This window comes from Myiozetetes cayanensis, unplaced genomic scaffold (assembly GCF_022539395.1).
Source record: "Myiozetetes cayanensis isolate MyiCay16 unplaced genomic scaffold, myiCay2020 scf1, whole genome shotgun sequence".
In the NCBI taxonomy this organism is placed as follows: domain Eukaryota; kingdom Metazoa; phylum Chordata; class Aves; order Passeriformes; family Tyrannidae; genus Myiozetetes; species Myiozetetes cayanensis.
The window spans coordinates 73,320,204-73,347,548 of NW_026086604.1; the positions used below are offsets into that span (position 1 = coordinate 73,320,204).

Consider the following 27,345-nt stretch of genomic DNA (forward strand, 5'->3'; position numbering starts at 1 on the left):
GTCAAAAAACTTAAATATACTACAGGGGACTATCTTCCATTGACAGAAGGATGGACAAAATGATCTAATAAGTACTTTTTTCATCTCTAACTCTTGAATGTGTAGTGAGTTACTGCCAAGAAAGGCACACCCTCTGAGTTGTTCCCCTTACGTGCTCTAAAACTGGATATAAGCAGGCCCCAAAAGGCATTCCTGTTGTTGCTGTTACAAGGAAGATTATGTTCAAGTATAAAACAGCAATCTGCAGTCCTTTGTTAAAGTGTCAATAACTTTCAGCTGACTGACTCTCCACCTACATTTCTGGTTGGTCCGTGTCTTTGTTGTGGTTTGGATTTTGTTTTTTCTTGTTGTGATTTTGTTTTGTTTTGTTTCTTAATAGGACCCTAATCAGAGAATTTCAGTCAGTTCTATTTAGAAGTTGCGAGAAAGGAGTGTCAAGTGAAGTGTCAGTGGCATGGCAGTGTTCTAGGAAATGCAGGGAGCCAACAGTAATGTTGAGATGTTCCTGATCAAAGGTTAACTCCTGATTTTGAGGGGAACAAGAATTACTATTTCTTTTTTCCTCCTTTCTGCTTTCTCCCTCATTCTTTTTTAATGTGAATGAGGTGCCATTTCCTCAACAGCATTCGAAAAGATGTTAAAATAAGCTGTATGTTGAATAGAAAAGAAGTTGCAGAGTCAATAGGCTGTGGTCTACAAATTATTCACTTTAAAATTCATGTGAAATGACAGTTGGTTTCTCTTTATTTGACGCTTTTTGTTAGCACTTCAGAAAATAGATAGTTAAAACTCAGCTATTAATCCTTCCTAAATTCTGTTATTAAATTCCTACATATACATACTTAGACTTGGACCCACCCTTGTAAAATTGTGTTCCTCTCTTTATGTAAGGCTTGTCCAGTTCAATTTCTACTTATCCATTTTTTGGTTTTTTTCCCCCTCTCCCCATAATCATCTTTGTGTCCATGAGACCATTTAGTCAAAGTGTCAAGACTCCAAATTTGTACATAATTGATTCACTTTTGGGCATGTATTTTCAACTTAGAAACACTGGATACAGGTCAATATTGTGGTTCTACTTGTCCATGCATTTCTACATGAAATTCTAAGTCAGCTTTTTGTGTTTCAACTATAATCTATGTCTGCTTTTCACAGTAATCTGTGCTCAAAAAATATAAAAGATATATGACAAGAATTAATTAATGGGATCTTTTTCCATAGGTAAGTTCTTTTCTCCATGTGCAGACTGCATCTGAGTAAAGAACTCAAGTATTCTTGGTGCAAGAGATGCACACGAAAGATTCTTCCAAGTTTGTGTTTGAATACACCTTTCAAACACCACCACCAGTTGCCCTCTCCTTTAAGGTTATAAAAAAAGGTTATGTATTTGAACTGGTTCTGAATTTTACCTGTGAATAGTTGCAGTACATCAAACTAAAGGTCCATGTCTTACAGTATCTTGTGCCTATCACCAGTTGTGTAAATAAAGAAAAGGGACTTGTATGCTTAAAAAGTTACCTTTACCTTCCCAGTTGTCTGGGACTGGTTGATGTTGGAACTGAAGGATACATCAGAACCAGTGTTTAATAGTCACTGATGGACTTTTCTTTCCTTAATTAGGCTAACTACTTTTTGAACCCATTTATGGTCTTGGAATGTATACCAGATCCTGTGGCATTGAGTTACACAATTTAATTGCTCCTTAGGTGAAAAGTACTTTGCTTTTTCACTTTAAGTGTGTTGTCTGATGTTTAAATGTGATAGCGTCCACTGTAGTTAATGACTAACCTATCTTAATTTTCTTTACCTTTAATGATTTGTATGCCTCTGTTGATCTCTCTCCATCCATTTGTGTCTCTCTTCCCTTTCTGTAGTGGAATAAGCTCCAGTTTGTGTCAAGTTCAGTCCATACCTCCACTCACTTCTTTTGCTGTATTTATGGTCAGTTGTACTTATTTCTGCATTAAAATGTAACCTTTGGGTTTTCTATGATGTGCCACTTCATATGCTTTCTAAACGTGTGGTGTTTGTTTTTTGTGAACAATGTGTAGAAAAGGTTTCTCAACAGGAAGACTAGAAAAATGATGGAATATGTTGTTGCGGAAGGTGGTAAATTCTATTACAGAGGATTTTTCAGCCTTTTGGAGAAGAATGCCTATTAAAGACTCAGATCTTGCGGCACGGAGGGATGGACTACAGGTCATCTTGAAGCTCTTGCAGGGCTGCTTCCTTTCCCCTGGGATTTGGGGAGGGTGTGCTAGTGGAGATATTCTGAGGAAGTTTTTCATGGGGAAGTCTTTTTTGTCAGTTCAGGAAACTGGCACAAGCAGCATCATGGGAGCACTCCTGCTCTTTCTGCCTAACTTTCTGCTTTCTAACCAGTGAACTGTCTCCTGGGACCAGCATTTTCAAAATCTTCACATTGCTACTTTGTTTCCTCCTAGCATTGTTTAGAAGTAAGCAGAAAGCTGGGAAAGGCAGTAGTTAGTACTGAATGCCTATTTGCTGTGATTTCTATTCCAATAGGCAGTTAATATTTATGTTATATTTCAGCTCTACTTGGAAGTGAAATTTGTGTGTTAAGGCATGTGTCTGCTGCTAGGTTTGAGAATCACAACCCCTTTTGAAGAAGCATCCAGGTTGTGATCTTTTCTGAATACAGACAGTTCACCATCCCGTTTACAGGAAGAGAAATCAGATGTGCCTGGGCCTGTGTAATGCGGAAGATACTTCTGGAATTTGTAAACAATGCTTCACATGTGAGATAAAGTTTTCATTAAAATGGGAAACTTCTGTTTCAGCCATCTGCAGTTGGGTGTGGTGCTCTGGACTGATGAAGTAGTTTTTGTTTGAGGAGTGCCTTAAGGCTCTTAGACCTTGCCCCTTGAACATGTGTGAGCTGCAACCATGGAAGTCAAAATTCCAAAGCACAGATCAGAGTGTATTCTAGGCCAGCATGGCCTGAGACAGTTGGTCTGGAGTGTTGAGTAGTGTGCTCCCCACTGAATAAGGTAAACTTATGTTTGTCTTTGCAGCCTTTCCCAGGGAAACCAGGGAGGAGTTCTCTACCTCTCCATGCAATTAAAAAGCTGAAAGTTAAGGATGGGCTAAAAGGTACACAGTCAAAGTCAAGAAACAGCATGGATTTAATTCCTTACATAAATAGATCATAATAAATGAAGGGGGAACTCCCCTGCAAATATATGAATGCTGCACTGAGTCATGTAATCTGTCCTGGGCTTGTCTGGTAATTTGCTTGAGATACTTATTTCCTGCCCTTTAGTACAGTTTTAGGGCCGGACTTGGATTTAAGTTTTGTGGATGTTATAATGTTAATTAGAGGTGTGATAGTGTATTTATGGCAAAGAAAAGTACCTTTGCATAGGCTTAATTTACCTTGACCAGCAGTGTTTTTACCTGGTGTAATTGACATTGGGAAAACATGGAAAGACACAATTGAAAAGAAAAAGGTGCAGTTTATATTGTCAAGAATTCTTTCTTTTTTTAGTCTGTGGTACAAACCTATGAGAAGACCTGATGTGGTGACATAAGCAAAGCTTCTTCAGACTGAAGCCAAACCTAGACTATTTTTTCCAGAGGTTAACATCCTTCTAAGCTTTCTTGATGAGTATTTTGAGAACCATTCTAAAATATGAAAGCCCAAGGTTAGGCTCAAAAAGAGCAACCAAATTATAACAAATGCCTGGACTTAGTCCTGTTTTGAATTAATGAGAAAGATGTAGAGGCAGGTTGCAAATTCTAAGCTTTAGGAGTTGCTTAACTTCTGTCTCGTCTCTGGACCACAGCACTCTCAGCATGTGAGATACCAGGCTTCTGCTGTTCTTTTTCTGCTTAGACCCAAGTCTCTTGCAGGACTGTTGATCTGCATTTGTTAATCCCATGATGTGTTGGGACAGTATTCCATTCAGGCACTCAGCCGTACGTGTCTTCTAAATCTTCCTGTGCTGCTGCTGTTTCACAAATGGTCCGCTTGACACATGGATTTTGGACACCTCACTTCTGTAAGGATGGAGTAAAATGTTCACCTTCTGTGTCTGGTCACTTTCCACCTTCCTACTGGATGTGTGGATGGGATGTTAAGCGTCTCTACCAGCAGTTAGAACTTCTTCAACTCTAGTAATACATACTTGAAAAGACTTCTGTCCCTGACTGTAATGATTTGTCCAGTATTGAAGCAGGACGGTTTGCAAGTAGTTAGATATTTAGGCTGATCTTTATTCTAGATGTGAATATAAAATCCTCATTCCAGGTTCTGTATTGGGAAGACATTTGAATAGACATAAATAAGGAGCTAAGAAATTAATTTATTCACAGTTAAATGGAAAAGTATATAGAAATCTAGCAAAATCTTTGGTAAGATTATATTCTACTTTCTTTAAGAAAAGAAGAAAGAAAAATACATTCCAAGGGCCTTTCTGTCATTTTGTTTTCATTAATGGAGCAGCTTTAAAATATAATTACTTCTTTTTTTTATTTAAACCTGTGAAACTAACTTATTTCTCTACAGAACACATATACCAACGCAGATAAGCTCCTAGAAGCAGCAGAACAGCTCGCTCAGACTGGAGAGTGTGACCCAGAGGAAATTTATCAAGCTGCCCATCAGCTTGAAGACCGGATACAGGATTTTGTTAGGCGTGTGGAGCAACGCAAGATCCTGCTGGACATGTCTGTGTCCTTTCACACTCACGTTAAAGAGGTAAAACTTCCACTAAGTTGTGGTAATAGCTTCAAGCTGTAAAACTGGTACTATCCAATGTTGGTTTCATTGTTGGAATCTTGCCATGGGACACAGTAAAAGCCCCTACTGTATGATGAATTTTGGTTTGTAATTCACTGTGGATTGTGGGCTAGGGTAGGATGGTAGTTCTGTTTAAGGATTTAATTATTAATTTATTGATTTTTTTTTATTTTTATTGTTTGCTTTCAGAAGCAGTTTCTGCCTCCTTTGTTGTGCAAGTAAACATGCTTGTTCAGTCACGGGAAAGGGGGGAGGGTCAGATCAGGGAACTGGTACAGCTACAACACAGCACGGCGGGGGGAGATACTGTGCACTTGTGGTTTTTTATATCCAACCAGCTCTCCAGTTGTCTGAGTTACCATGGTTAGATTGACACGGTTCAGGAGACTGAAATGTATGGCAGAAGCACAAGGCTACTTAAGGCAACTCTGCTGCCCAGAGAGATTTTGTTTCTTTCTCTGTTTTGCTAATTGCATTTTTAGCTTGTATACTGACAGTTCTTTGCAAACTAAACAGCTTACCTGATAATGACAATGGTTTGCCTCGTATTTGCAATTTTTAGTCGTCTTCAAAGGTTGAACTGATACACCAGGAAAAAGAAAATTCAGCCAAACAGTTTTCAGCAAGTTCATTTTTTTGCTCCAATTCAGAACACAGATCATATGAATTTATAAGCTCATGGGAGAGGGTGGAACAGGCTACAACAAAAATAAGGACTTAAGTAAGGCATTTTGGTTACCATAGTGGCAAATTTTGACAACTTTAGGTCACTTGGTTTCTCTTTGGAGCTCATGTTAAATCTCACTGTTCAAACTTGGTGAAAATACAAAAAGCTTCTGGATCACAGCATGTCCTGGTATGTGTTCCTTCCCTTCACAGTACATTGAGAAATGGTCTGTTCAGTGGCATAGTATTCAAAGTAGCTTCTTCAGCAAAACCTGAGCAAAGGAGTGGGAGTTTTTTGTATGTGAAACATCTGCTTTGCACTTGAAACAAAAGCACAAGGCAGTTGGTCTTTGAAGGAGGTCAGGATTAAATTACTTTTTAGCTCTAGACATGAGTACACAGCTCCCCCATCAGTTTTGTGTTAGATGCTTCCTTGCCAAAACTCTCCCAGGGCTCTGCTTGTTTAAATAAAATATAAATGCTGTTTCATAAGCTATCCTTAGGGGGCAGCTTTTTTGTTTCACTTTCTCAAGCATGTGGCACTGGTCCATTACCTGTTATGAAGTACAGGAGCAGTCAACTGCTGAAACATGCTCATTTTTTCTGTATATTTCTTCATTACCTGTTTTAATTTGAGCAACAGCTGGGATGGTATTTAAATGGAATATAGTTGGTTGTAGTGATGAAAGACAGAGACTGTAAAAGGATTTGCTTTCAAAAATCCAAAAAACCGAAAAGCAGACTGATCTGTGAGTCACCATTGAGTAATTCTGGGAGGCTGATGCAGATGTGCTGGCATGTTGCCAATGCTCCCCTAGATAATAATGTTTTATTGAAAAGGAAAAAAAAGATTCTATATTTTGATTTATTACTTTGGGAAAATGGATATTATTTTGAGTCTGTAAGTACACACAGCTGTTACTATGGCAGCCTTTTTGCAGCCTGGACTTTGAGGAAAAGGTGCTGCGGTGGCTGATGCGCACATGTTGATTTTTTTGGTTTTGTCATGTGGATGACCTTTATAATTAATAAAGGAAAATTTTTAAGAGTACTTATTTATGTAAGAAAAGGCTGTGTTTTTATTTGTTTACATTCTACTTAAAAACATACAGGTGAGGGAGTGAGATGCATGGTTCTTATTTAGTAGACTAGTCCTTTGGTTCAGGTGCAAAGAAATAGCAAGCTCAAAGCTGTCTTGTGCTTTCTGTATTCTGATCTGTTTTCAAGAGCATGTTGTTTGTTATCAAACTTGTGTGTGGAGCACTGAGAAGGCATCACAAAGCAGATGGAAGATAAAAATGCCCTAAACCTGAAAGTCATCCATGCTTTATTGGCAGGAGAATTGTGTTTCTCCTGCTGGATGTGGGGAATCACTGAATAAATTAGTGCATACCTGTAAGCAATGTAACCTTTCTGCCGTATTGTGAAGGAGTTAACGTGCATGCTTTGCTAGTGAAGAGAGGAGTTCAAGTAGTACGATAATACGTTAGCTGTTGAATCAGAAAGAGGTGCTTCAGTTGTTAAGTTAAAAAAAAAAATCCAACACCAAAAAACCCAACCCACCAACCAGTCAACCCTCAAAACACAAAAAACCACCAAAGAAATCAAAATACCACCAGTGCATTTTGCCCTTCAAGTATTCAGGCTGAAATTTGTCTCTTGTATCTTTTTGTGTGTTTTCCTGGTAAAAAAATAGACATGAAGAGTTTAAAACCTGTTTATGTGTGACAGTTTGGAGGGAGCCACAGAGCTGAGAAAAACTGTTAGTCTGAGTTGTTGGCTGTTTTGAGACTTTGAAATCTGGCTCTGATATCCATCAAATCCCTTGATTTTTTTTTGAAGTAGGATGTTTTAGTGTGTTTTATTCTTTTCTCCAGAAATACTCCATGTTGAATGAATTCTTCTCATCTGGATGAGAGCATTCCAAAACCACTTCTCCCCTGTAGATTTACATAACCCGTATACCTGACACAGAATTTGCCTACAACTTTTCCCAGCTTCCCTGAGAAGCATCAACCCTTTAGTGTCTGCACAATACTCTTTTTTCTGCTCATGCTTAGTAAATCAGCACAGTTTCTGCTTTCAGAAGCAATTCTTTTGCCACAAAACGCTCATCCTGGCAGTAACAGACTTTTACTATACCTGTGCACAAAGCAGCTGTGTAGTATGTGTGCAGCAGCCTCTTATGACGCACGTGGAAAATACTGTCTGTCTTGAACATTTCCAGAAGTTTTGTAGTGAGGTAGTTACAAGCTGGTAGAGGTCTCTGTGGTTTACAAACGTGAAAAAGCAACATAAAAGTTCTCAGACTCCTCATAGATTAACCTCAGTAGACAACATTTCTCGCTGGGGAATAAAAAAGGATGTATTCAGGGAAGGCAGAAATAAAGTGTTATATAATGGTATCACTCATTTTGCTTAGTGATGATTTGAGAAAATCAGTTGCTTGCTATATATAAATTGTGATTCCATGCTGTTATGTTATTACTACTTTTAAAGTTGTAAGGTTGTGAATATTGATTTTTAGTAAGACATTTCGATCTATAAGCCAGACTTCTCAGTAAGTAATGTACTGAAATTAAGCTGTGCACTGGCAAATTTGAGAAGTGTTTGGGATTGTAAATATCAGTATCAAGATCTTTGCATTGAAAGTACTATGTCCTGACAGATTCCCAGCCTGAGGATGAATAAAATACAATTTAATAACTGAAACTGATGATTGCAAGGCAGTGAAACCCCTATGACTTTTGTGCCTTTTGATATTTAATAATATGGCAAGGCACATGGTGAGAAAACAGTTGCACAGATAAAAGATAACATTTCTTAAATAAACAGTTATCAGAAATTTTTGTGTGCGAAACACAGGAGCAGGAGTCTCAATAGTCTTTGCTGTGAAATTGTCACAAAGTAGAGATGAACAGCATTTTGGTCTGAGTTCAAACTCTTCTGCACACGAAAACACTCATGTGCGCGCACACACTCTCCAAAATTTCTCTCTCAGCAGCTATGAGTGGGAAGACTGAAATCCTGTCCAAGCCAGGTGTTTGTTGTAGTGCCAAAGTAGAGCAACAGATATTTTCCTAACTGGAGTCAAGTGTGGGAATACAGATCAGGCTGACTGTAAGTGGAAGAGAATGATTTCTTAAGAGCCTGTTATTTTTTTGCATATAACCTTTTGTGTGTATTCTGGCAAGTTGATGATAAAATAGCTCAGAGCACTTTTTATGTATACACAATATGCTTAATGGTGTTAGTAGAAGACATGTCTCTTCTTTTTTTGTCTTGCTTAAACTAAACTTTGCTCTAGAATAGACCAAAGTTGAAACAAAGAGAAGGGAAGTGGAATTGACTAAGTTTTCAAATAAAAAGCCTTCATTACCAAAGTAATGAATAGTAGTCTGTGCAAGCTTTGAGAAAAGGTGGCAACATTTTGAAGGTGCCAGTGCATGGAGAAGGCAGAGGAGGCCTTGCTCTGACTACAGTGCTGCCAATTCATTCACATCTAGCTATGAGGCACATCTATTTGATTCAAAAAAAGCTTGTTGATAATGTTGATAATGGTCTTGCTTTGTCTCACTGCCAGAAATATGCTTTCCTGTGCATTATCCAGTATGGAAGGGTGTCCATCACACAGTGGTGCATTCCTTTCATCCTGGGATGAATCCTGAGATGACAGACCTGCTCTTCTAGTTGTCTGTCACTCCTGGGTATTTGATCCTTGTGTGCTGGTGGTCTCCAAGAAAAATTTGCATGTCATAATAACACAGCTCTCTCCTGTGTGTGCCCTTTCCAGGCAACAGAGCATCTTCTGGATTGCCCCCATCTAAGTGTAAAGCCTCTGTCTCTTGGACTTGTGCATCTCTAATATTTTAATTGTGTCATTATAGCACAGCAATGCTCAATGTGACAGGTCTTGCAGAAGAGACAAAGTGCAGTCGCTGACCGGTCTTTTGCTGATGGTCTTGACTATGAGAGTTGAGGAGCACACTTTTTAAATTTGAAATGAGAAACATGTTCAGTGGCTGCACACTCAAGTGTGTTGTGGCTTACTGCTTCAGTACAACTGGAATCCAGTTAGCACAGCTTTTCTTCTCTCTTGGGCTTTTCAATACACATAGCTACTTTGCATGGGAAAAGGGATGAAATTTAAGTCCAAGTGTTATTGAAATAGCACTAAGTGCTTGATAAAAGTGTGGCAGAAGTAGGCCTTTATTAAGCCATGGTATAGACTTTTTTTCTTGTTCAGGTAAGAAATGGGAGAAATGTTAACAGGATGGTAGTAGTAGCTGGTGTAATTTTAGGAAGATGTGAGAAACTCAGTTTTGCTTAAAGGATGAATTTATGCTGAATAGGAAATTAATTCCTTTATAACTATAGAATAGATAGGGATATTTGAAGCTTTTAAAGATAATTCTGTCTAATTAAAAAAAAAAAATACAGGCATTTAACATCCTGAATATCACTGAAAAACCCTGAAGACAAACTCCAGGGGGTTTAACATCCTATGGGTTTTGTTTTTAAAAAGACACATTTTCTGTCTGCTGCATGTCCTGAAAGCCAAAGCTTACAGGCAGAGATACACACATTAGCCCCTTTCTACACCTAGACATTCTTGTTGGGGAATACTATCAATATTTGACCCTGTTCAAATAATAGCTCCTTCAACAACTGTGCCTGTGGTAATACACATGCTGTAACACTGTGCTGGGGGACAGAGGCAGAAAGAGGAATTTGCAGTTTTTACATGCAGAAACTGCGTGCCTTTCTTTGCCTGGCCTGCTGAAAAGGCAGACTGCATATCTAAAAGCCATTATTATGAAAATGGAAAAATAAATGGTGAAAGAGTGTCGTGGATATTTTACCCTTGTAAAATAACTTGTGCTCCTGGGGAAGGTATTAACTCAAAAATAATTGTTCTCTGATTACATTCAGCAAAATACAGTAGGGTCTTACTTAACTGCAGTCATTCAGGAGACGGCTGAGATGGGACTTAAATGGATAGAGGCCCATGATGGAAACACTGCGACTTCCAGGATGTTGCAGACAATTAAAATAATACCATCTCAGTGACTAATGGCATGCTCCCAAGAACTTAGGAAAGAGGTAGTACAGGATGCAGGCTCATTCAAGCAGATGTTTCTTAGTCTGTGCTATATTTAGATCAAGAAAAAAAAAATCTGCTGGGTGAAACATTTGCCTGTCAGGGATTCAGAATTTTATTTCCCTCTCCAAATAAGATAAGATGCAAAGAGCAGATGAAAAGAGCAGAAGAGCCTCCTGTGACTGGATTGAGTTATGTATACAGCTGTATTGCCATGGGATAAAGTTCTTACTGAGGTTGCAGGACCTGATGGTTTGTTTAGGGAATCTTCATGCTGCTTCTCTTAGAAAGAATAGAAAAAGACATGACTGGAAGTTGCTCAGAGTTCACACCAAGAGAAATTTAATAGTTTTTTAATGATGAGAAATTTGTGGGTTTTTTTCCCAGTGGGTTTTTGTTGCCAAGCTCTCTTTTATGGAATAATGGGTTACCTCAGAAAGTCATTGCACTGTAAAATCTGTAGTTCTGCACTGCCGAACATGTATGGGTAAGCTGTGGTCTCTGTTCACTCTCCCCTGTAAACTGTTTGCTTTCTTTTGGCTTTACTGTGCAACCTTTTACAGTCTTCATCCTTAATTTTGTATCTGAAAACAAGGTAATTTATGTAATTTCCAATATATCCAGGGATCATTCTGGTTTGAAAGCTGTAGAGAAGCCAGCTGGCTATTGCCACCCATTAAGAATTAAGCTCCTCTCAGTTTGTATGAATTTGTATCCAGCTTTAATAACCTGACAGTTTTTTGTGGGTTTGTTTGTTTTTTTTTTTCATCTATGGTGGCTTTAGTGTAACTTTTGTGTATAAACATCAAGATTATTTTGAGGGGAAGCTGTTTGTCAGAAACTTTCTTGATAGAAAAGTGTAAAAAGCTTATTTAGTAATCTATCACAGTAACTTTTGCTATGGAAGTGTCACAGAGCTGTTTAGTCACTTCATAAATGGCTTAAATTGTTCCACTTTCAACAGCGTATGAATCAAAGCTAGGCAAGTAATGCATACTAATTACTCTCCTTCTCTTTCTGCACATTCGTGAAATGTTTTTCCTTCCCAAACAGTGGACAATTCAGCTAATGAGCTAGGGAAATGAAATACATTTTTGAGGCCTTTGGTACCCTGAGGGCAAGATACTATGTTTCTAGTCATGGTGTGCTGGCCAGGCACTAACTCAGGCAGCATAACACTTTGTTGTACTGGTACCTATGTCTTTCTGCTGAAGGCAAGTGATGTTGCCCTGAACTGGCAGAGGGAGAGGTCTGCTTGTTCTGTGAACTTTAAGGGAATTACTCACATGCACAGTATACATCACCAGTCCAGCACTTACAAGTTTTGTTGCTCCTGCCAGGTCTTTTCCACGCAGTTATAGAAGTGACCGAAGTGTATGTGAAGAATAAGAAATGCAGAGGTGAGGTGTATTCCTTGTGCAGGTCTAACACGACCCAGCTGCAGAAAACACATTGCAAAAAATTAAAATTATTCTCGGACCTGTCTTGAGCTGCAGTACAGGTGCTTTTAAGGGATCCAAGGGGCGAGCTTCATATAGTCCTAGAGACTCAAAATGGTTTTAATCCCAGTTGCTTTGTTATAAACATCTGTGAAAGTTAGGCCTCTTATAGTTAGCATAGTAAGCATAGAGTGTAGAGGTCTTCCAGCCAGCATCAAGCACATTGCAGAAAACAACAAAGTGTTACTCTCTATTGTATATATTTGCACAATTGCAGAGTGTACTAGTTGTGTGTAGATACCAGTTCACTTGGAAGGTTTCTGACTTCATGCCCTGTTACTTTGATTCAGACATAAACTTCATAAGCTGAGAGAGGAATAAATGCATGTCCTCTAGGCATTGAGACATGAGTAAACTTTTCAGGTTGTATTGTCAGACTTCTTGCTCTTAAGTTTCATTTGTCCCCAAGTTAAAGTTGCATTCCAAAGTATGCATTTGGAAAAAAAAAAAATTGGATGCTGCATTTGGTTATGCTGGAATGAATATTGAAGAGTTCTTCTGACCCACTTGTTAAGTTCTATTGATTTGTACTCCTTTTAATAAGAAAGACTGCTGTGCCTTGAGCTTGTGGTGTTGACGGTTGTGGAGTTGCATTCAGATTTGTGACAAGCATTGTCTTTAGAAGCATATGAGTAGTCAGAATAACAGGGTATGAATAGGCAGTTCTGGTTTGGGGAGGAGGGGTAGTAGATTTGTAGAAAAGAGTCTGGTTAAATGTTGTTAGCTCTTCCCAACTGTGAAAATTTAACCTATAGCTTGGTTTACTCAAAACCTACCTCAGGAGGCATATAAGACTATGAGATACAAAAACTAGCATTTGATTTTTAAACAAAGCTTCAAAGGAACTGATTAATCAAGATCTAGAATTCTTCATTGAATTTTCTATTTTAATGAAGCTCCATTGGCGGTTAGGAAACCTTTATGATCAGGATATTATACAAACAGCTGCATGAAATGGATAGAAAATGTTAAGCAAAGAAATAAAGAAAACATTTGGTTTTCTGTATTTTGAAATTAAGCCAGTTTTGATTGCTAGTGTCTGTATTTTCACAATGTTAATATTTTAATTAGGTTCAATGTATCTGTAAAATTTTTAAAGGCAGAGAGTGAATGTCATCAGAAGAACTAAAACTTATAATCAGATCACAGTTATTTTATCAGGATAAAAAAATAAAAGCTCTAATCATTGTTCGAGGAATTGCAGCATTTGGGATGGGATGGTAAAATAGACAGGAGGGACTGGGTTTGAATGTTTCCTGTGAGAGCAGCTGTTCCACTGTGCTGTTAGTGCTGCTCATGGGAGTGTTGCAGGATACAGCCGTGCTCACTCTCTTCAAACAGCGTTTTTATCTGTTCCACAATAGATGTCTGATGGTTTACTATTAGTAACTTCCACACACAGCTTAAGATGCAACAGCTTCCCTTATAAAATTGTGGAGAAGATTACTGTAGGGTTCAAATGACCAACAGTGATACCTGGCTAGCATACACTGAGGGATTTTTTTGTAGGCTGCAGTGCATGGGCAGTTTGGAGCAGTTTTGCACATGTGAAGCAGGGAGGAAAAATGCTGAATTAACTGGTAGAATTGCTTATGAGGATTTTTGTTGTAATAGCGTGAAATTGAAATCAAGAGGGCAAACACAACATGATAGAACAATAACTTCTCACATCTGGTTTGTCTCTGTATTTTGTTTTCTGAAATGCCCTTTCTTTTTCCTTTTTTTTTGAAGGCCACTGAAAAGTGTTATGTTGTCTGTGTGCATGTGTCAGCCTGGCAGTGCAAATTTGATGGTGGCTACAATACATCTCCCTTCCTTCCTTCCTTCCTTCCTTCCTCTCTTCTCTCAGGGAGTGTTACCATAGCATTTCTCTCCCAGGGACTCTCGCGCAGAGCTGCAGATGGGATTCTCGCTATGAACTCTGTGCTGCTCAATCGGATACGCTTCGTTCTGTAGAAGGAAAATGGGAAAGAAAGGGTGACTTAGCAACACGGATAAAGCTTTCCTGGTATTTCCAAGAAACGAAAACGATTTGAAACAAAGGCTTGTTTTCATTAATATGAGGATGGGATTTTTCTATTAAGAAAAACAAATCCTCTTTCTCCCTGTCACCTCAGTCTGTTTTCTCTTGTCCAGTGAGACTGATTTGGAATAGTAACTGCCTTATCCTTGGGCTTACATTTCTTGCTTTTTCCCTGTCCTTCAGCTGTGGACGTGGCTTGAAGAGCTACAGAAGGAACTGCTTGATGATGTCTATGCTGAGTCTGTGGAGGCTGTCCAAGACCTGATTAAACGTTTTGGTCAACAACAACAGACCACTCTGCAGGTTACAGTCAATGTCATAAAAGAAGGTGAAGATCTTATACAGCAACTAAGGTAAAGTAGATTCTTATTTCCATCTCTTCTGATGTTCAGCTGATGTTCTGTGAGGCTCTCTCTGTTTTGAGGGTAGAGGTAATGTGTACAAGATATGACCTAGACATAAAACTTGTAAATATTAGGACTACAGTGATTTTTCATGCAGTACTGACTCTAACCTCTGTTTACAGGAAGCTCAGCTTATAAACACTATCTCCACAAGAAGGAGATTTTGTTTACATAAGCTACCTTTTTGATAGGAGCTTTTGTATGTCTTAGTATGTCTTTGTAGTCTGACATGCAGGGCTCCACAGTGTTTGGAGTTTTGAGCAGCAGCCTTTCTATAAAGAGACATTTGAATTTGTTTTGCAGACTGATAAGTAACTTCACTGTAGTAAAGCCCATCAGTTTGCAGTCCATTTCATTCAGCAGCAATCTGGATAAATAAATTTGGGCCACAGCTGCTCTGGTACATGTCTCCTTTCTGCAGGAAATTAGCATATCTGAATTTGCAGGTTTTATACTCAAGTAAAAGATTAAGTAATTTTTTTTTAATTGACTAATTTGGATTTTCTTTTACTGTCAGGAAGATTCAGTAAAGTAAATAGTTATCATATGCCACTTCTTTTCACAATGGAAGGGTTTGTCTCTGGTTTGAAATTTTACCTTTCCTGTAAACAGAATGTCTTTACATGATGAATAGGTCCAAAAATGAAAATAATCAAGTTTCCTAATGATTTTTCATGTACTGAAACATAATCTGAATTTTTATTTACAAAGATGTACAGACTTAGCTTTCGTGTAATATGGCTTGCACTAACCTTATCTGAAACAGGCTTATATTTTGTGGTCATGTATAGCATCCAAATTGTACAGGGTTTTTATTCAATAATGCTCTTTTTTTTCTTCGTCCTCCCCTCTCTCTGCTTTGAATAGGGATTCTGCCATTTCTAGTAACAAGACCCCCCATAACAGCTCGATCAACCACATAGAGACAGTTCTGCAGCAGCTGGATGAGGCCCAGTCTCAGATGGAGGAGCTTTTTCAAGAACGCAAGATCAAACTTGAGCTGTTTCTGCAGCTTCGCATATTTGAAAGAGATGCAATAGATGTGAGTGTCTGCTTTTGGGCTTGAACTGTACAGACTTCTCTTGTGTACCAATGTTTATGCTGAGATTGTTGTGCAGTTGCAGTAGCATGTGGCTCAAATGACTGAGAGTTAGTTCTTACCTGACCTGTCTTGTATGTGGAAGTGTCAGAAGAGTGCAGAGCTGAGCTTTTTGATAACTCAAGCTCTGGTTGGCTCTCAGTGCATCTTTAAGCAAGCATCTAGTAAAATCATTGTATGTCAGTTAATACATCTGGTAAGTTTGGTTTGAATATCAAACTGCCTTGATATATCTAGTATGCTTACAGTTAATATGAATAAGACCTGCAAGATGGGTTTGTACAAACTCTCCAAACTAGTGCTTTGTAGTAACTCCCCTCTTCTCTTTCTTTTCCAAATCAACAGTCTTTTTTCATTTTGTGGCTACAAGTAGTGTTCGGAATTATGTCTTAATCTTTGGGGATGTTGTATGGGCTGTCTGTTGTTTTGTTTTTTTTTAAATATAAGATTTTTTTCCACCCCTGAAAATAATTCAAAAGCAGTTCTAGTGCCACACCCCTGCAAAACTTCAAGTTCTGAGACTGTTCAAGCTTTGAAGGAGAGTTACAGCTTATCAGTTGTAGAGTTTTTGTTTGTGTGAAGGGACGTGTACAGACAGACATGAAACTCCATAGGGGGCTTAGGTTAATAGAATTGCATTATGAAGCTTCAGCTAAGTTCATATGACTTTTGTAAAAAACCTCTAGTGCTTTTCACAGTGACTGATACCAGGTTAGTGCCTCAAAAGTTTCAGGGTTATCTACTGGTAAATGATTAGGGTTGATAATTCTACTTCTTCTCTTGTATATAGTAAAAGCTGCAAATGTTGTTTATGAAACTCTTGGTTGGTTGGTGTAAGGGCGAAGAGGCAGTTGGCAGAAGTGATAGCTTCTCAGGTTTTAGTGTTTTTATGTCTTAAAAACAGGATTAGATGTCTTTGCTGAAGTCTGGTTTAGCTAAGCACATTGTTAAGTGCAATGCAGGAATAGACAGACACAGTTCCTTGATCAGTGCCCGTAGAGGAAGTGAGAGTGTGTGCTCTGCAGTAATAACTCTGGTGTAAAGGAAAAATAAGAAGGTTTTTCTTGCAATTTTGCAATTCACAGTGGCCTACAGAGAATTTGCTACTTTGATTATGTGAGAGTAGCTGTCTCAAATATGCTTTACAGTCTTTGCAGGAGTAATCTGCAGTGCTCAATGTCTGTGAGATGTTCTCATAATACTTTTACTGAGGAAGTGGCAGACACGTGGAACAATGCATACCAAGAAAATTAATGGAAGAATTAATTGTGATAAATGTTTGAATGAAGTTCATGATTAAGGTGGTTGCTCTCTGTAGATTACATAAGCCAGGATCCTACAAGAGCAAAAAGCTGGTTGTGGGAGCCCTGCTTAACATATATGTTCTAGTCCTGCAGTGCAGGACAGCATCTGTATACGTGGTAGTACTTCTTGTACTGTTATTTGCTATTTGGTACTCTTATATGCCCATAAGATTTTTCATTTGAAAGCTGCAAACCCTAACTGCATAGAATAGAATATACCAAGTTGAAAGGGACCCACTAGAATCATTGAGTCCAATTCCTGGCCCTGCACAGGGCACCCCAAGAATCACACCATGTACCTCAAAGTGTTGTCCAAATGCTTCTTAAACTCAGACAGACTTGGTGCTGTGACCACTTCTCTGGGGAGCCTGTGCCAGTGCCCAGCCACCCTCTGGGTGAAAAACCTTTTCCTGATACTCAGCCTAAATCTCCCCTGACTCAGGTTCATGCCGTTTCCTCAAGCCCTGTCACTGGTTACGAGAGTGAAGAGGTTGGTATCTTGCCCCTCCACTTCCCCTCATGAGGATGCTGAAGACCTCAGTGAGGTGTCCCCTCAGTCTCCTCTTCTCCAGACTGAACAAACCAAGTGACCTCAGCCACTCCTCATACGGCTTTCCCTCTTCATCATCCTTGTGCCCCTACTTTGGATACTCTCTTACAGCTTAGTGTCTTTTTCAGATTGCGTTGCCCAAAACTGCACACACTTGGTAGGTCTTGCTTTATTCTAAAGCTGATACTTGGCATGCTTTACATTTTGACACGTACAACATTAAGCAAAGTACTAATTACAGTTGTTGAAAGAGTTGATGTAATTTGTCTATAGAACTTGGAAATAAAAATTATGCTTATTTTAGATTGATGAAGAGTCCTCCAGGGAAAAAAATCACTCTGGCTGCATAGTATCTTCAGCAAAATGTTTATTGTTTTGCTGTCTCTGTCCATGTCCTCTGCTTCCTCAGCAAATCACACTTCTCTTTTCCCTCTCCCTGAAGGCAGACATCTGTTCAGGAACTTCCAGGAAGAAAATGTGGGGACTAGTTCCAGGTCAGTTGTTTGAAAGCAGTAGCTCAGCTGAAGTAACTTGATAATGAGGAGGAGCCAGATGCCAGCTAGGAATTTGCAGACCTTGTTTTGACCTTCTCTTTCCTCGAGGATTTTGTGTGACTGGTCCAGTCAATTAAGACTTGGCTGTAAGGGCAGTTCATTCAGGGGAGTATCCTCTGAGGACAGCTTTTTTGGAAGGCAAGTAGTGTTTCTAACTTGTCTTAGTGCTTTCAAAATAACACAGGCTAAAATGGGACGAAGGGCTCTTCTAGCACTGCAGGATCATACTGTGCAGCTGTGCTTCTGAGGGCAGTGGTAAGATTTGCTGCCAGGGTTAGTTTCCTTCTTCTCCTTCCTCTCCCGTTATTATTTGCTGATAAAATACTCTGTTTCTTTTATCCTACAGCTCTTCAGATACTCCTGGTCTTCTGAAATTGATGTAAATGCAGTAACTGTCTGTTTTGCCCCTGCTCTTAGCATTCAGATTTGACCTTCTCCATCCTTAGCAGGATATTAAGTGCCATTGGTTGTGAGATATTTGAAGGACTCCTTAGTAAATGCCTGTATTAACTAAAGACAACAATGAGCAAAATAATGTAGGTGAAGAGTCCCTTGCTAGTGTAATTAGTACCACGAGGAAGATGTGAATGAACTTAGCCAGTGAGAAGGTAACACTGGTGGCAACGTATGCAGTCCAAAATGTGTTTGTTTCATCCATGTCTGTGCACTTTTGCGTATCTGTGACTTAAATGCCTCGTGGCCTATGCCAGAGCTCTACACAGAGCATACCACACACTTTTCAACTCACAGCTTTATCTCAACTCTATTTTTGGACCACACTTACAAGATGCCTGTAAAGTTACACGGCTGAAAAGACGAGGATGCAAAGTGCTGGATCACAGAGACCTAACTCTTCTCCCTTTCCATTTTTCCTTTTTCTTTCTCCCCTGCACATAATATTTTCCAGGTCTTGGTTAGTGCTCAGTTGATACTAGGAATGCTACTTAGACTCTTCTGAGAAGAGACCTGTTGTTCTTTGTTTCTTTCCCACTCAGTGTGAAAGAGACTGCATCCCTTCTGATTTATACCCTGCCTTGTTTTCTATCAGTGTTAGCTTTAGTTTGACAAAACACAGGAATGTCAGGCAGCTGAGAATCTGCACTAGGAACTTCTTGAACGTACGCTATGGTAAGTAGTTAGGCTGTGTTTATGCTGGGATGTCCATGTCCTGAGAGCAGTACGAATTTGTGATTCAGTTACTTTGGATGTCTGTTAGTCATTAATCTTTGTTCTGTTTGTTTACTACTAATTGTCTTGACAAAACTTTACAAACAAAATAGGAGCCTGCTTACCTAGAAGTGTTGCCTGTAAAGCAGAACTTCAGGGGAAGCACTGAAGTGTGAGCAGAGGGGGCTTGGTGCATGTTTTTTTGTATTAATTCTGCCTCAGAACATTTCAGATTTGCAGAGTGGGTGCAACGGCTGAAATAGATCACCCTGCACTACCTAATTACTGCTGAAAAAAAGTAATTAGGTAGTGCAGGGTAGTAAGGATTACTGCCATTGTTAGGGAACCTGGCTGTGATGGTCACTGATAACTTACCTTTTGAATGAGTCTGGGAATATGCTAGCATTATTTATTTGAGTCGTGGGCTTCCTGGTTTTTTTTTAAGGGGAAGAGGAATGTATTGGTCTTGTTCAGAGTGTTTCAAACTGCTTTAAACAATGTATGTGCTTTGGGGTTTCATACAACCATGAAGTTGTATGAAATAGCATGGGAAGGAGCTACAATTCCTAATGGTTGGTTGTTGTTCTTTGGAGGCGCTATCGCTGAGGTGACACGCAGTATTGACTTCTTAAGACTAGTTGTCGTTCCTTTCAGTTAGAAGGAATCTTAGGATAGACTAAGAGGATACGGAGACTACAATCAATTTCATTATTATTAAAATACTGACAGCCACAGTCAGATTGTGATCTGACAGCAGTGTCAGATTGTGATCTTACTATGCGTTATACTTTGTTTCCACTCAATTTGCTAGTAAATAGAGGTAAGGTTTTGGCATCTGTTCTGAAGGAAGATGGACTGGCTTTGCTTTTAAAACAGTATCATAAATGTTCCATGTTAAATCCTAATCCACTCTGTAATGGTGTTTAGAAAGACAGTGAAAGATGGTGTTTTGATGGTGGAGTTTCAGAACCTTCTTTAATGCTCAGATTTCTCAGTTTGACAAAGTCTAACCACAATTATTTCTTCAGGATAACCCTTGAATGTTGTTAACTGACCTGGATGAAAATTAGACGCTAAATCTGATTTCTGAGAACTTCCATAGTACAGTGGATGAAAAAGCAAACATTAGATAACCTGCACTGCTTTTAATAATGAATGAGCATAGAGTTTTGAGGACAAGTTAGAAAGAGCAGGTCTGAGGTGCCCAAGAACAGAAAAGCAGGGTAGCAGAAAGTAAGCAGGCTGGATTGTCAGGAAAACTCGAAGTTTTTTAAAAATTTCCAATCAATTAAAAGGAGATGAAGAACAGAGAGAGGTGATGAGACATGTTGGGCATGGACCAAGTAAAAAGGATACAAAGGAAACTTGTTAAGGGTTTTGTGGGAGATGAAGCCTGTGTGTGTGTTTAGGCATTAGCTACCCTAATTGTTTGGTATCTCTTATTCATGGCATGGTGCGAAAACTTGAATATTTAGTGAATCAAGTAAAACTTTTGCAGAACACATTTTAAAAATGAAATAACTCACTGGTGCCGCAATTTTAAAATTAATTGCTTGATGTGTCCATTTTTCTATAGCACCATGTGAGCAGAATGGAAAAAAGCCTTCAAGAAAGATTGTAGCTGACTACAGAAACTTTATACAGATGATTTAACTTTGCTTTCTCCTCAATTCTCTTTTTTCCTAGAAGGCTTGTTTTCCTGGAACTTCTCTTGTAGTTCAACTGTCTCAGTAACTTTGGAGGTATTATGGCCACTTGGAAAGGGTACTGGCATCTTTCTTTTGCTGACAGCAAATGACTTTGGTTAAATATTTATTGCAGAATCACAGAATATACCAAGTTGGAAGGGACCCACAAGGACCATCGAGTCCAACTCCTGGCCCTGCATAGGACCGTCCCCAAGAGTCACACCATGTGCCTGAGAGTATCATCCAAACACCTCTTGAACTCTGTCAGGCTTGGTGCTGTGACCACTTCCCTGGGAAGCATGTTCCACATCCAGCCACCCTCTGTGTGAAACACCTTTTCCTGATGTCCAACCTAATCCTTCCCTGACACAGCTTCAGGCCATTCCCTTGGGTTCTGTCACTGGTCACCAGAGAGAAGAGATCAGTGTCTGCCCCTCCTCTTCCCCTCACAAGGAAGTTGTAGACTGCAATGAGGTCTCCCTTCCGTCTCATCCAGGCTGAACAGACCAAGTGACCTGAGCCTCTTCTCATATGGCTTCCCCTCAAGGCCCTTCACCATCTCCGTTACCCTTCTTTGGACACTCTCTAAGAGCTTAATATCTTTCTTACATTGTGGTGCCCAAAACTGCACACAATATTCAAGGTGAGGCCGCAGCAGTGCAAAGAAGAGAAGGACAATCACCTCCCTTGACCGGCTGGCGATGCTTTGCCTGATGCCCCCAGGACACGGTTGGCCCTGCTGGCTGCCAGGGCACTTCTGATATGGACTCAGCTACTTTGTTGCTAATGCCCCTTTAGTCAGAACCTCTTTTTATTGTGTCTTGCTGAATAAATAGGTATTTTCTGTCATTTAACACCATTCATATCAGTTTGTCCTACTCCTGAAATTGTAGAATGCTGGAACTAAGCCATACTTCCTTCTTGATATTTATAATTTTGCTTTCCCAATGAACTGCAATAGTTTGTGCCAAAATTCTGCTGAAAAGTCTGAAAAAAAATTTGATTACAGGCTTGAGTTAGACAGACTTTTTTGAAGTATCTGATGCATCAGATCTGTGCCATAAGAACTCAACTCACTTTGATCAGTGAGGACTGTAAGCATTATCTGTTAGCCTTAAAAACAGTTTTGTATCCTAATTAAAGGGATATTTTATATTTCAACCAGGCTTTGCAATCTGATTTGGAAAATGCACTTGTGTGGATAGACAAGGAGGACTTATTGTTGTGATACATATGTTAAAAAAACCTGAAAACATCTTTCGCTGCCTTTCTTTGGACATCTTATGATTAAGAATAAAATCCAAAATTGAAGTGTAAACAGAAGCATAGCTGAAAGATGTCAGCAATCAAATTTAGCTCTGACATTTCAGTAATATTATAATATAGTCTGCTTTTGATTTTTCTCCATTCACTAAGTACCCAGCCTTGTGATAGGTATGCTTCTCAGTTGTCAGGCAGAAGTCAAAGGTGCTCACAGCCTGATGCTTCCTGCCCACAGAAGGGTAGAGCTGGTTTTCTTGTAAAAGGACTCAAGACTGGCATAATTGTAAGCTAAGCTGGATCTTGACATGTGAATTATTACTTGATACAGTCTGAAGAGTGGGAAAGATGTTTCAGATCCACATTTTCCTTTAAAAGTGGAGATAAAGACATGTTAACTTCATCTGTTTCACAAGTCACATTGATGAAAGAATACCTTAAATAAGGCATGGGTACCCATAGTGTTGGAAGCACTGCTTGAAGGAGAACTGAAATGGTTCTCAAAGACAGTCTTTTCATTTGTTTGCCAAAATTTAAAATCCATACCAAGATGGGCTATGTCTGAACCATGTTTGAACCTGATCAGTGAAGTTAATCAGTAATGAGCAACTTGAGTTCCCTACCTTGTTCATAAGTGCAGTATTGCAAATTAACTGTTTTATGTTGTGTAATGAGTAATTGAACATTGTCTTCCTCTTGTTTTCCCCAGATAATTTCAGACCTCGAGTCTTGGAATGATGAGCTCTCTCAGCAGATGAATGACTTCGACACTGAAGATCTTACAATAGCAGAACAGAGGCTCCAGCATCATGCAGACAAAGCCCTGACCATGAATAACTTGACCTTTGATGTCATCCACCAAGGGCAGGATCTGCTGCAGTATGTCAATGAAGTGCAGGCATCTGGTAAGATGGCTCCTTTGTGCTATTCTAGGCAGTGGCTTTACAAGAATTATCCAGTTGTCTCTCCATAGGATGTGTGAAAATAACAGAGATGCTGGTTAACTTTAAACTGGAGACATGGGGGCTCCTTTATACTCAAATCATATGATAGTGTTCATGAGAGCATACTGTTATTATGGCACATAATTTTCTTCGAAGAACTGGCAGCACCTGAAGATGTTTAGTTTTTCAAGAAAGGGATTTCACTCAGAAATTCGGTAAAATTAGAGTAAATAAGGGGGAGCAAGTTTTATAGTTAATCAGATCAATGCAGTCAAGCAAAGGTTTTCAGCTTTCAAGTAACGTCTCCCTTTTTTGTTCCTTATGCCCCTTCACTTGATCTTTTTCACTGTATACAGTCACCTAAATATCAAACTTTAAAAAAAAAAATTAATATTGCACTTTTTTAAAGAGTGCAAAAACCTGTGCTTGTAATGCAAGTGCTCTGAGGATTAAGCTGAACTTGGCAAAGAAACAAGAAAATTAAGTGTAAAACAGTGGAAATGGGCTGTTTGTCTTCGGAAGCCTTGTAAGTCATTCCTAAACGACTGGCTGATTGCAGGTGTCGAGCTGCTTTGCGACAGGGACGTAGACATGGCGACTCGCGTGCAGGACCTGCTGGAGTTCCTGCACGAGAAGCAGCAGGAGCTGGACGTGGCGGCCGAGCAGCACCGGAAGCACCTGGAGCAGTGCGTGCAGCTGCGCCACCTGCAGGCCGAGGTCAAGCAGGTACGGACCCCCAACCCCCCCCATCACACCCTTGGAGCCGCTCCACACCTCCCGGAGAGCTCTGTTCTTCCCATAAACAGACGTGGGAAGTTTCTTCCAGCTGTATAACATCTTTCACTGGGAGTGGGGAAGGACTTTGACCGCCTAAGAAACTTCGTCCTCCGTTAACATCAAGTGCATTTTTTTGTTAATTTGCATCACCCATCCATATTGCTGCAAGACTCTAGAGTACAAGTCATATGAGGACCGGCTGAGGGAGCTGGACTTGTTTAGCCTGGAGAAAAAGAAGTTTAGGGTGAACTTTATTGCTGTCTGCAACTACTTGACAGGAGGTTGTATCAAAGTGGGGGTTGGGGGTTTTCTCCAGATTTTTTTTTCCCAGGTTTTTTTTTTCCTGGCTAGCAAATGACAGGACAAGAAAAGTCCTCAAGTTGTGCCAGAAAAGGTTTAGGATAGATGTTGGGTATTTGAATGACATGTAGATGTGACACTGAGGTACATGGTTTAGTGGTGGACTTGGCAGTGCAGGGTTAACGGCTGGACTTGATGATCTTCGAGGTCCTTTCTGACCCAAAGTATTGTGTGATTCTATAAATACAAGTCAAGTATTTGAGGTGTAGGGTGATTTGAACTAATGTTAAACTCTTATCATCGAATGATGATGAATGAAAATGCTCAGTCATAGTCCCTGCACACTTGCCTAATGCTTTTGGGTAAATTGTTTGAAACGTCTACCAATAGTGATAACATAGTATCAACATGGTTTCTTTTCCATGAGAAGAAAAACAAGGTTTTGCTTTTCCTGGCAATAAAGGGGCAAGTTTTGAGGTCCTTATCTGATAAACAGCTAAACCTTTTGTGAATTTGAGATGCTGTGGGCAAAACCACTGAAGTAGGTGAAAGTTTAAAAAAAGAAACAGAACACTAGAGAAGGTAAGAGTTTTTGATCTTTCTTACACTTGGCAGCATCACAGAAGTCTGCTACAATCTGTTTTTTTACTATGGTCCATAATGGCTGCCAGTGCAACTTGTCCTTTCTTTTGCTTGTCATGAGCTCTTAAAAAATTTATCTCCCTCACACGACTTTGAATGACAGCTCCCAAATTGCGAAGTAATATAGAAGGGATCCAGTTAGGATTAGGAGAGGTAAACAAGAGGCTCCCAAAATATGTCCAGGCAGTGGTTGGTTACTCTATAGCAGCAGATGCAAAGTCTCTGTGTGGTCTTGACTTAAAGGAATGCAAGAAAACAGTAGTTCCTCTGTTATGCCTGTAATACAGGCATCAATCAAATACATGATATTCTGTTTCTAGCCTTTGCATACTCTGCTGAACTGTCCTGTATCCATCTTAGCACTTCATAAATGCAAACTACAGATTACTCTTTTCATGGGAGTAATGGTTGAGATACAGTTCTTGTAGATCAGGATAGTTTCTGTACTCAGTTGCATATTATCTTCAGGATGATAGAAAAGAGTGCACATCTGCAAAGGAAAGAAAAAAAAAAAAACAAACAAACAAACAAAAAAACACACCAAAAAAAAAGTGAATACCAGGTGAGGCAGTCTCATCCCTTTATGGTACATCAGTGGGTTAGGATGGGATGGGTTAGTAAAAAGGAAATTGTCAATTTCCATCATACTGAAATGACATTCAATGAAATAACAGAATATAACACTTCGGTAATGTTTCAAAGAGACTATTTAAGTAGTTATTTATATCGCATGCTCACACAATAAAGTGAGTGCATTGCTCCACTAGCTTTGTATGCAAGTTAAATGGGACAAGAAAGACACGTGTATTTAAATCCTATGTTTGTGGAACAACTGTTCTGTATTTTGACAGAGACAGACAGATGATGAACATGACAATTGTAGGAGAATATCTGTGTTGCACTTCATATGTGATTTGTAGGCCCTTCAGTCAGAATTTCCTAACTTTTTTGAACTATTGCTACCCTTGACTGAAAACTGAATCTGAAGTTTAGATTTTTAAGAAAGCACATGAAAAAACTATATAGGTTATACACACTCTAGCCAGCTGGTTTTTCTTGATAGACTGGGATTTGGAAGAAAAAATCTATTCTGTTTTACATTCCTAGACATACCTCTATCAAATGGGACTTTATGTTGAATTAAATGCTGCACTAGTTGTGAATTTTCAAACAAACCTGCATAAATAAGTATCTGACAGAATGTTTGTGTATTACTTTTCCAGATTTTTATTGCACATATTAACCTGCAATACCTTCCCAACCTGGGGCCTAAAAATTGAAAGGAACTAAAACTGAATGTTAGTATATTGTCTCACAGGATTTCTTTTGATCCCTTTCGGAATGGCTTTGAGGCTAGTAACTCTTAGCTTTGTGATTGCAGTTGCATTTTCAGGCAACCACATGTGATTTATTTTAGGTTTTATTCAGTATCAGAAAGCATGATCTTCTCCTGTCTCCTCTGCACTGGGAAAAACTTCATAGCTCAGCAGGGCACAGCAGGTGCTTTACCTGAGAGTAAAATGACATGATGAACTTCCTCTTCAGTCTGTTTTGTTTATATTTTGTTCCCTGAAGCAGTGAACACATGGTATTCCAGATCAATTACTCTGACTTTCTATCAGATTTATTGTTGATGAACTGGGTGTAAATGTACTTATTATGTAGATGGGATACTGTCTCCATAGCAAGAATTCTAACAACATTTTCCTTGGAATTTTTCCTGCCAAACTGATATTATCGCTATTGAATTTTCACTCACCCATACATATATATAAAATACATAAAAATATATAGCTTGTAGTCATGCAAAGAGGTTAGACTGAAATACTGCAGAAATTTAGACAAACACTTGCAAAGATTCTCTTCAGTACTAGGTAGTGAAACTTGGAGCTTAGTAAATTCTTACCACAGAAGCACAGAAAGCAGATAAAAGCATTCAGTATTTCCTCTTTCTAAACTAGTGTACCAGTATTTCTGCATTGAAGTTCTATGGATCAAGCCTCAGGACTCGGAGGAAACAGAAGGGCCAGAAGACAACCAGAGGTTTAAAGAAAACCTGCAGAAAATTTACTTGTCAACTTGATATGTTAGAGGTGCAGAAAGGGCAAGACCAGATAGATTACAGTGTAGAAAAACCTTGGAAGATTGGGGGAAGAGGTTTCTGACTGAAATAGGAAGTGACAGCTGTATGTGGGGAAAAACAACATGGAAAGGAAAATGTGACCATTTTTTACAGGGTAGGGACATATGAATAGGTGGAGGCGGAGAAATATAATATCTGTCTCATCCACAGCTCCACTTGCATGTTTGCCAGACAAAGCTTTTTTATTAATCACCTAAAATACAGCTGTTGGATTACTTATTGCTATAATCACTCCTACATACTCACTTTGTAGAATGAATGCTTTATTCTGTTTAAGGTCAAAATCTCTACCAAGCTCCAGACCCAATCCAATTGGTTTTAGTATGCTCATTAAGCCTTTTTAGTGCACTATTATCTGCTGTTCCAATCGTGGTATATGTTCTTGGGTATATAACTATGTATTCATGTCTGCACAGCAGTGTACAGATACTTTTACAGTTAAGAGTGCCTTGAGCTGCTTTG

At 39.2% G+C, this 27,345-nt stretch overlaps 1 protein-coding gene across 1 annotated transcript in view; it reads left to right on the forward strand.

The window, feature by feature from the left end:
• TRIO (trio Rho guanine nucleotide exchange factor) overlaps window positions 1–27,345 on the forward strand; it is a 251,538-nt gene that overhangs the window by 112,483 nt on the left and 111,710 nt on the right. The window contains 5 exon segments of the mRNA XM_050315905.1: window positions 4,529–4,720; window positions 14,235–14,404; window positions 15,323–15,497; window positions 22,787–22,982; window positions 23,581–23,747. Coding sequence (XP_050171862.1) covers window positions 4,529–4,720; window positions 14,235–14,404; window positions 15,323–15,497; window positions 22,787–22,982; window positions 23,581–23,747 — 900 coding nt within the window.